Source organism: Oncorhynchus clarkii, chromosome 4 (genome assembly GCF_045791955.1).
Source record: "Oncorhynchus clarkii lewisi isolate Uvic-CL-2024 chromosome 4, UVic_Ocla_1.0, whole genome shotgun sequence".
Classification (NCBI taxonomy): Eukaryota; Metazoa; Chordata; class Actinopteri; order Salmoniformes; family Salmonidae; genus Oncorhynchus; species Oncorhynchus clarkii.
In genome coordinates this window covers 70630848-70641628 of record NC_092150.1, presented here as the reverse complement: position 1 = coordinate 70641628, position 10781 = coordinate 70630848, and the positions used below count along the sequence as shown (strand labels likewise).

At 49.8% G+C, this 10781-nt stretch overlaps 1 protein-coding gene across 3 annotated transcripts in view; it reads left to right on the top strand.

The window, feature by feature from the left end:
* The window catches only part of LOC139407214 (prospero homeobox protein 1-like), a 39635-nt gene extending 29263 nt beyond the window's left edge, over nt 1–10372 (top strand). For 2 of the 3 annotated variants that reach the window (XM_071150782.1, XM_071150783.1), the window contains exon 5: nt 8658–10369. In XM_071150782.1, the coding sequence (XP_071006883.1) occupies nt 8658–8843 (186 nt within the window). In that variant the 3' untranslated portion in view covers nt 8844–10369. Of the gene's footprint in view, nt 1–8657 lie in introns of all 3 variants that reach the window. The other variant, XM_071150781.1, reaches the window with a different exon arrangement.
* The last annotated feature ends 409 nt before the right edge of the window (nt 10373–10781 follow it).

Sequence of the window (10781 nt, the reverse complement as noted above, 5' to 3'; positions counted from 1 at the left end):
GCCCAGCGTTTTCTTCCTGCCTGTGGTACATCTTGAGAAGTACACAGGTGATGTGGTACACCTTGAGAAGTACACAGATGATGTGGTACACCTTGAGAAGTACACAGGTGATGTGGTACACCTTGAGAAGTACACAGATGATGTGGTACACCTTGAGAAGTACACAGGTGATGTGGTACACCTTGAGAAGTACACAGATGATTCTGGCCCAGCGTTTTCTCCCTGCCTGTGGTACACCTTGAGAAGTACACAGATGATGTGGTACACCTTGAGAAGTACACAGTTGATGTGGTACACCTTGAGAAGTACACATATGATGTGGTACCTTGAGAAGTACACAGATTATGTGGTACACCTTGAGAAGTACACAGGTGATGTGGTACACCTTGAGAAGTACACAGGTGATGTGGTACACCTTGAGAAGTACACATATGACGCTGGCCCAGCGTTTTCTCCCTGCCTGTGGTACATCTTGAGAAATACACAGATGATGTGATACACCTTGAGAAGTACACAGATGATGTGGTACACCTTGAGAAGTACACAGGTGATGTGGCACACCTTGAGAAGTACACAGTTGATGCTGGCCCAGCGTCTTCTCCCTGCCTGTGGTACACCTTGAGAAGCACACAGATGATGTGATACACCTTGGGAAGTACACAGGTGATGGGGTACACCTTGAGAAGTACACAGATGATGTGATACACCTTGAGAAGTACACAGATGATGTGGTACACCTTGAGAAGTACACAGATGATGTGGTACACCTTGATAAGTACACAGGTGATGTGGTACACCTTGAGAAGTACACATGTGATGTGGTACACCTTGAGAAGTACACAGGTGATGTGATACACCTTGAGAAGTACACAGGTGATGTGGTACACCTTGAGAAGTACACAGGTGATGTGGTACACCTTGAGAAGTACACAGATGATGTGGTACACCTTGAGAAGTACACATGTGATGTGGTACACATTGAGAAGTACACAGGTGATGTGGTACACCTTGAGAAGTACACAGATGATGCTGGCCCAGCGTTTTCTCCCTGCCTGTGGTACAGCTTGAGAAGTACACAGATGATGTGATACACCTTGAAAAGTACACATATGATGTGGTACACCTTGAGAAGTACACAGGTGATGTGGTACACCTTGAGAAGTACACATGTGATGTGGTACACCTTGAGAAGTACACAGGTGATGTGATACACCCTTGAGAAGTACACAGGTGATGTGGTACACCTTGAGAAGTACACAGGTGATGTGGTACACCTTGAGAAGTACACAGATGATATGGTACACCTTGAGAAGTACACAGATGATGTGGTACACCTTGAGAAGTACACAGATGATGTGGTACACCTTGAGAAGTACACAGGTGATGTGGTACACCTTGAGAAGCACACAGATGACGCTGGCCCAGCGTTTTCTCCCACAAGAAAAACACAGACGTAGGCAGGCAGCAGCTCGGCAAGGCTTCAGCTAGGGCCACAAGGCCACCTCCTCCATCTCCCTGTCAGTACGACCAGCAGCCCATTTCCACAGCCCCTCTCCTCTCTTTTCTTTCCTCCTCTCTGTTCTTCCCCCTCTCCTTTTCTCTTGGACTCTTCAGCCATGGCATTGTCTTATCAGCTGAAGTGCGGTGGCGTGAGGAAGAGGGGGAGGAAGAGGGGGAGGAAGGGGGCATGGGTTCTGTTTGCCCAAAGTGACAGTGCAGTCCAAGAGCTTATCAAGGCCTTTGTAGATGATTGATTGGAGTTGATAAACAGGGTTGTCTGTGTGATGTTTCTGGGAAAATCTGGTTGTAGTCAACTAAGATATTTTATTTTCTCAAGTTCAGATTGTGCTTCCCTGCTGAACAGTGTCCAACATCGACCATTCAGGAGTTGAAGCTGGTTAAATATATGAAAGAAACTGTGTTCCGGTGTAAGAGCTCAACATCCACAGAATTCAGTGGAAAGTAAAATCCTGGAGTGTCCCTCACCCAGATGAAAAAGGTATGGGAAGCGTTCCTATTCCCAGGCCCGGAGCCCGGAGCGGGTTAGGAATTAACCCAGGGGAACTCAGAGCATGTGGGTTCCGTCGGTGGCATGCATCCTTCAAGGCTAGTCCAGCGCACACAGAGCTTATCTTCCAGGGTCTCATTTTGTTTGTCCAGCGCTGAGCAAATAGAAGGTGCAATACATCTCCTGACAGTTCCCAAAGGCAGGGAGAAAACACGCTGGCCAAACAAACACTATACACTGAGTCACATAGAGGGGCTTTCTCAGGCTTTACAGAACAAACACACAGATACACCACACACACAGCGTCCCGTTGAACAGGAGTGGATTTAGGCCCCCTGGCTGGCTACCTTTCTGCTGTTGGTTTAAACAGTCTTAAGACAGCTTGGATGATGTTGTGTGAATAGCCCCCAGCAGTCTGGGCGCTGCCTTTGTCCTCTGTCATATTTTATTATCTCATCAAAAAAGAGGAAATCCGATTCCCCCTTTCTGCAGGAGAGCTTATCCCTCTGTCTCAAAGCAACCTGTCACGAGAGAGGGGGGGGGGTTAAGGGAGACAGAGAATGAATGAGAGTGATTAAATGCCTCATCTGTGCCGTTTGTCCACAAAACCACCTCGTCTCCTCGTCTCACCCCCTCTGTCCTCAGTAGTGGGCTGCTAGGTTGTCTTCTCTTGCTCAATAATTACTATACTGACAGCAGAACTTGTGTTTGTCCATGCGGGTGGGGGGGCGGGGGGGGCATGTATGTGGCCGCAACAAGATCTCCTAGTTTCCGCGTGGTTACGTTTCTGTCAAAACAGACTTCAAGTTTAGATGCATTTGTTCTGAGTGGTTCATGTTAGGTCTATGGTTTGGGGAGACTTAAAACAAAAGAATGAACGACGAGCTGTTACCATCAAGTATCATCAAGTATTCTCATGTCTTGCTAGAGCATAGTGAGCTGTGGTAGTGGTCTAAGCAGCGCGCTCCGAGCGTCAGAGTCCCACTGCTGGGTCATGGTAAAAAAACAACATTGTGAGTGTCGAGGAAGGCGTGTATAGACATTCTGGGGACCTCCTCAAACGCCCGAAGTCACTGGCTATTTCTAGTGATCAGTCTGTGTATGTGTGTGTGTGAGGAGAGAGAAGACACAGTGAGATGAATGAATGCTGGGTAAAATATTAGTGTTTCTAGTGATCAGTCTGTGTATGTGTGTGTGAGGAGAGAGAAGACACAGTGAGATGAATGAATGCTGGGTAAAATATTAGTGTTGCCAACAACACTCTTCTGCTTTTTTTTGTTCTTCCCTTCTCTGTCTCTCCCTCTCTTTTCCTTTCCTCTTCTCATATTGTGTTACACTGGGGAAGAGCAGCATAGTATCTCTTTTCATGAGAGCTCTTGTTTTGGACACTTTCACTGCCCCACCTCCCACTCTCCCTCCCTCTCTCCCATCCTCTATCCCTGCCCCCCCTCACTCCCCTGTCCAGAACACACTGAGTGTGTGACAGGACAAAAACATTTATATTCCAGAAAGTCTGATGTCTTCATCAGCAGAAAGGGAATGTGACTCGTAGTGCTGCACCATTGTGTGTCTGTGTATGTGTGTGCATGTGGGTGAGTGTGTGTGTGTATGTGTATGTGTGCATCTGGGTGAGTGTGTGTGTGTGTCTGTGTGTGTGTGCATCTGTGTGAGTGTGTGTGTGTGCGTGCGTGTGTGTCTGTGTGTGTGTGCGTGTGCGTGTGTGTGCGTGTGCGTGTGTGTGTGGTTGACTTAGAGAGGTCAGCTTCAGATACGTCGTTCCTTTCATTCAGTCACCCTATTTGCCTTTTTCAGCCCCCCCCCACTCTCTCTCTCTACCTTTATTCTGTTATCCCCCAACCTTTTCTGCCTCTTTCAGACATCACTCTCTCCTCTCCGTGTCTTTGTAGGGCCCTCCTTTAATTTGGACAGCGAGAAGTTGTTAAAAGCCCTATGAAATATGTATGAAGGATTGTGAGCGTCGCGATTGGCCCTGTTTACCGGCCAACCGAGCGAATGAGCAGCCACACAGGATAATCCCCCACAATGCCTTTGGAACAAAGGCCCAATAGCTGACCCGAGGGAGGGAGGGATGGGGAAGCAGGGGGGGACGGAGAGGGGACGGAGAGGGGACAGAAAGGGGGACAAAACAGTTAAAGCTTTCTGCTGGCCACGACAAGCAGGCAGCTCGTACACACACACACACGCACGCACTCACTCACTCACTCACACGCGCACGCACGCACGCGCACACTCACTCACTCACACACGCACGCACGCGCACAAATGATCACAGACAAAGGGCTCAGGGACAAGAATAACTCCCACTCTCTTGCTCCTGCTTTTCTCTCTCCACTTACATCTCCCTCTCCTCTCTCCTCTCTCCTCTCTCCTCTCTCCTCTCATCCTCTCCTCTCTCCCTCTCACCCTCTCCTCTCATCTTCTCATCTCACCCTTTCCTCTCACCCTCTCCTCTCATCTTCTCATCTCACCCTTTCCTCTCACCCTCTGCTCTCTCCCTCTCCTTCCCCCTTTCCTCTCCTCTCAACCTCCATTCTCACCCTCCCCTCTTTCCCTCTCACCCTCTCCTCTCTCCTTCTCCTTCCCCCTCTCCTCTCAACCTCCCCTCTCACCCTCCCCTCTTTCCCTCTACCCTCTCCCTCTCCTCTCATCCTCTCCTCTCTCCGTCTCCTCTCTCCCTCACATCTCACCCTCTCCTCTCTCCCTCACATCTCACCCTCTCCTCTCTCCCTCTCCTCTCCTCTCACCCTCTCCTCTCTCCCTCTCCTCTCACCCTCTCCTCTCACCCTCTCCTCTTACCCTCTCACCCTTTCCTCTTACCCTCTCACCCTTTCCTCTCTCCTCTCTCCTGCTCCTCTCACCCTCTCCTCTCACCCCCTCCTCTCATCCTCTCCTCTCTCCGTCTCCTCTCTCCCTCACATCTCACCCTCTCCTCTCACCCTCTACTCTCTCCCTTTCCTCTCACCCTCTCCTCTCTCCCTCTCCCTCTCATCCCATCCTCTCCTCTCACCCTCTCCTCTCACCCTCTCCTCTCACCCTCTCCTCATTCCTTCTCCTCTCACCCTCTCCTCTCAACCTCTCCTCTCACCCTCTACTCTCTCCCTTTCCTCTCACCCTCTCCTCTGTCCCTCTCATCCCATCCTATCCTCTCCTCTCTCCCTCTCCTCTCACCCTCTCCTCATTCCTTCTCCGTCCCAACCTCTCCTCTCTCCCTCTCCTCTCACCCTGTCCTCATTCCCTCTCCTCTCACCCTCTCCTCTCCTCTCACCCTCTCCTCTCCTCTCTCCCTCACATCTCACCCTCTCCTCTCACCCTCTACTCTCTTCCTTTCCTCTCACCCTCTCCTCTCTCCCTCTCCCTCTCATCCCATCCTCTCCTCTCACCCTCTCCTCTCACCCTCTCCTCATTCCTTCTCCTCTCACCCTCTCCTCTCAACCTCTCCTCTCACCCTCTACTCTCTCCCTTTCCTCTCACCCTCTCCTCTGTCCCTCTCATCCCAACCCATCCTCTCCTCTCCTCTCTCCCTCTCCTCTCACCCTCTCCTCATTCCCTCTCTTCTCACCCTCTCCTCTCTCCCTCACATCTCACCCTCTCCTCTCACCCTCTACTCTCTCCCTTTCCTCTCACCCTCTCCTCTCTCCCTCTCCCTCTCATCCCATCCTCTCCTCTCACCCTCTCCTCTCACCCTCTCCTCTCACCCTCTCCTCATTCCTTCTCCTCTCACCCTCTCCTCTCACCCTCTACTCTCTCCCTTTCCTCTCACCCTCTCCTCTGTCCCTCTCATCCCATCCCATCCTCTCCTCTCCTCTCTCCCTCTCCTCTCACCCTCTCCTCATTCCTTCTCCTCTCAACCTCTCCTCTCTCCCTTTCCTCTCACCCTCTCCTCTCTCCCTCTCATCCCATCCTCTCCTCTCTCCCTCTCCTCATTCCTTCTCCTCTCACCCTCTCCTCTCAACCTCTCCTCTCACCCTCTACTCTATCCCTTTCCTCTCACCCTCTCCTCTGTCCCTCTCATCCCATCCCATCCTCTCCTCTCCTCTCTCCCTCTCCTCTCACCCTCTCCTCATTCCTTCTCCTCTCAACCTCTCCTCTCTCCCTTTCCTCTCACCCTGTCCTCATTCCCTCTCCTCGCACCCTCTCCTGTCCTCTCACCCTCTCCTGTCCTCTCACCGTCTCCTGTCCTCTCAACCTCTCCTCTCTCCCTTTCCTCTCACCCTCTCCTCTCTCCTTCTCATCCCATCCTCTCCTCTCTCCCTTTCCTCTCACCCTCTCCTCTCTCCCTCTCATCCCATCCTCTCCTCTCTCCCTCTCCTCTCACCCTGTCCTCATTCCCTCTCCTCTCACCCTCTCCTGTCCTCTCACCCTCTCCTGTCCTCTCACCCTCTCCTGTCCTCTCACCCTCTCCCCTCCTCTCACCGTCTCCTGTCCTCTCACCGTCTCCTGTCCTCTCACCCTCTCCTGTCCTCTCACCGTCTCCTGTCCTCTCACCGTCTCCTGTCCTCTCAACCTCTCCTCTCAACTTCTCCTCTCACCCTTTCACTGCTTCTCTTCAGTCTTTACTTTCTCACTTGCACCCTCTTCCTCCCTCATCCTCTCTTTCTCCTCACACCCTCTCTCTCCCTTCCTCTCTCCCCTTCCCTCGCCACTCCTTCACTCGGCTCTCCCTCCCCCCTCCCTCTCGCTCTCTCAGTCAAGAGGATCTGAAATACCAATACCCTTTTCTCCTTGACATTGCCTTCTCCTTGCAGTCAGCGTTTTACTGTCCTTTTATAGTCAAAACGTCAGGAGAAATTCCATGCAGGAATATTCTTAGTAATGCAGCACTCCCTGCGTCTCGCACTGCACTAGACCGCTGCCTGCCTTCCTGCCTGCCGGGCTGGTGTCTATAGGGTCACAGTCTGCTGCTTCCCAGGTCAATGTGTCACTGTTTTTCAGTGGCACAAGCCCAAACAGAATTGAGTCTGTTTTTTAGATTGTGTCGTTAAGTAGTTCTACATGAATAAGATTAGGTGTTTTGTACGGTAGGTTGAATGAACTGTTGTAGCCCTGGATGACCCTTCACTGCTCTAGCACACAATTACAACAACAAATCAGTCATACACTTTCTTATTCATGATTCACCTTTTCACACACACACACACACACACACACACACACACACTCCATTCATCACCCTGAGGGGGGTGTTTGGCTGTCCAGTGCTGTCTGTGTGTGTGTTCCGGTGGCCACTAACCTTGCTGTGTCCTGACACTCCTGATGAGTATCTGCAGGACACAGGAGGAGAGGAGTCGAGTGCGCACAGTCAGGCATTTGGGCAAGCTGCTGGGTGTGTGAGTGTGTCTGAGCGTGCCTGTGCGTGTGTGTGTGTGTGTGTTTGTGTGTGTGTGTGTGTGTGTGAGTCTACCCGCATGTCTGCCTGTGTGTGCTTCTGTATGTATGTGTGTCTGTGGCTGCAGAGGGAGGCGGACAGGCAGGGAGGCAGTCAGCATTATCCAAGCAGGTGACCCCTGAAGGCTGCATCGCTCTGGGGCTTTGAGTGAAGGAGAGAGGATCAGCCAAATACACCAGGGCTGTGTGTGTGTGTGTGTGTGTGTGTGTGTGTGTGTGTGTGTGTGTGTGTGTGTGTGTGTGTATGTGTGTGTGTGTGCGTGTGCGTGTGCGTGTGTGTGCATGCACGTGCCTGCATGCACACGTGTGTGCGTCATGTCTCTCTCTCTCACAGTGTGGGATGTGTCATCTCCTTGGCTCAAGAGGTGTGTGTCTATGTGTGCAGACGTGCATATGTGTGTGTGAGTGCTGGCTTGGTGGAAGGTGTCACAGATCTTTGCCAGACTAATAATCTCTGTGGTGTCAGTGAGCAGAGCTGTGAGGGACACTAAAGAGCCTGTGTGTCTGTGTGTTCCCAAAGCATTTCACTTCCTCTTTTCAGGCTCCCTGCATGCGGTTGTTTGGGTTCAGATTTACAGTACACTCATAAAGACGTCTTTCTGAAGCTGGGGGGAGGAGGGGAGGAGGAAGGTGGTGATATAAACCTCAGAATTGACAAGAAATGAGCCGTCATAAGTCGCAATACAAGTGTGGATTTCAGTGGGCTTTTTAAGGAAGTAGCGACTGAAGAGGCAGGAGATACACAACATTACAGAACACCACAGGGCTTCTCATCACAGCCACTAACTAAACCCTTTATTCTGTTTCACATAAAAACAGTGTGTTACTGTAAATGATACAATGACTTCCCACCCCACAACTACAATTTTTGCAAAATGTGAGACCGTTCATTGATGTAATTGGTCACACACACATTTAGCAGATGTTATTGTGGGTGTATCGAAACGCTTGTGTTTCTAGCTCCAACAGTGCAGTAGTATCTAACAATACACAACAATACACACATCTAAAAGTAAAAGAATGGAGTTAAGAAATATATAAATATTAGGACGAGAAAATATTATGGTCTGATAATATTCTAATATGTTTGTTACAGTTCATCCATATATTCAGTGTACAGTATATATGGCTGTTGTAGTCATCAAACCCACTGTTAGGGTGTTGCTCTCACTGTGCTCTACCTCACCAAGCCATCAGGAGAACCAGAAGTAACGCCCCCTGTCTTCTGTCTGTGTTGGTGCAGGTTCCAGAGAGGTTCCTGGAGGTGGCTCAGATCACGCTGCGTGAGTTCTTCAATGCCATCGTGGCAGGCAAAGACGTGGACCCATCTTGGAAAAAAGCCATTTACAAGGTGATCTGCAAGCTGGACAGCGATGTGCCCGAGGTCTTCAAGTCACCCAACTGTCTCCAGGAGCTTCTACATGAGTAACCATCCCTGCTCCGCCTCCCCCCCCCCCCCCGCCCGACGCTTTCTGCTTTTTCAGATTTTCATATTTTTATTTCTTTCCCTATTCTATGATTTTCCTGTTTTTTTGTTCATGTATGAAGTATGAAGTAGCATTCCGCCCCATCTGAAGCCTCCTGGCCTGTTCCTAAATGATCTAACTATTGTGTTGTTGTTATTCCCATGATTAGGATTATTATTTGTTTTTTAAATGATTCTGCTGATCTGAAGAGACGTTGATCCTATTGGGTGTTTTGGACTGTGTGAACCCTGACCTTTCTGCCCTGATTGACTAGAAACACTAGGGAGGGATCCCCACTATGCGCAGGGAGGGGCTTCCCACTAGCCTGTACCCTACCTACTCTAAGGAGGACCCTACAATCCTAGTGTGGTCACCAATAGACTTTGGCCACTACACTACAGAGGGGCCCTATGTTACTGGGGTGCTCAATAGGCTCACCCCACTGTGCAAGGTTGCTCCCTAATAGGTGGTTCCCACTACTATGGCTGTCCCAGGGAGGACAACACACTACACCATGCTGCCTGCAGCCTAATGACTTTATTAACTGCTGGACAATACTGGACTACTAGTACTGGTCTGGACTGATATACTGGTCTGGACTGGTATACTGGTCTGGACTACTAGTACTGGTCTGGACTGGTATACTGGTCTGGACTTGTATACTGGTCTGGACTGGTATACTGGTCTGCATTACTAGTACTGGTCTGGACTGGTATACTGGTCTGGACTGGTATACTGGTCTGGACTGGTATACTGGTCTGGACTGGTATACTGGTCTGGACTACTAGTACTGGTCTGGACTGGTATACTGGTCTGGACTACTAGTACTGGTCTGGACTGGTATACTGGTCTGGACTACTAGTACTGGTCTGGACTGGTATACTGGTCTGGACTACTAGTACTGGTCTGGACTGGTATACTGGTCTGGACTACTAGTACTGGTCTGGACTGGTATTCTGGTCTGGACTACTAGTACTGGTCTGGACTGGTATTCTGGTCTGGACTACTAGTACTGGTCTGGACTGGTATACTGGTCTGGACTACTAGTACTGGTCTGGACTGGTATTCTGGTCTGGACTACTAGTACTGGTCTGGACTGGTATACTGGTCTGGACTGGTATTCTGGTCTGGACTACTAGTACTGGTCTGGACTGGTATACTGGTCTGGACTACTAGTACTGGTCTGGACTACTAGTACTGGTCTGGACTACTAGTACTGGTCTGGACTACTAGTACTGGTCTGGACTGGTATACTGGTCTGGACTACTAGTACTGGTCTGGACTGGTATCAGCCACCTAATGAGCTCTACCATGATGTTTTGAAGTGTGTTTTCTGCGAGTAGGGTATTGTGTTTATTGAGTGTATATTATTCTTATTCTTGTTGTTGTTATTATTATTATTTGTCATCATTGCTTGCTAAAGATTGGCACAGATTTGTTTGTCTCTTGACAACGTTACAGAAAATAAATTATTATTAATATTCCGAAAGAGTATAAATTCTCTACATATAATTACTTTTCTCTGAGCAATTTAGCCACAAGCCTCTTTCTCATTTCATACCCCCCCCCCTGTCTGTTTGTGTGGGTCCAAGTTGTGTTTGATCTTCTCTGCTGATAAGGCAGACACTGGCGGAGGGAGTAGGCCTCAGTCCTGAGGCTCAAGTAAAAACAGAAGGGGAACATGAGTCTCAACCCTAGGCTTTACACAAATAGAAAACAATGCTGTAAAACTGAAGGTCTGTGGGCAGCGGCACACACACACACACACACACACACACACACACACACACACACACACACACACACACACACACACACACACACACACATACACACACACACACACACATGCACGAATACATACCACACGCGCACAGAGAAACACACACACACACATGCAC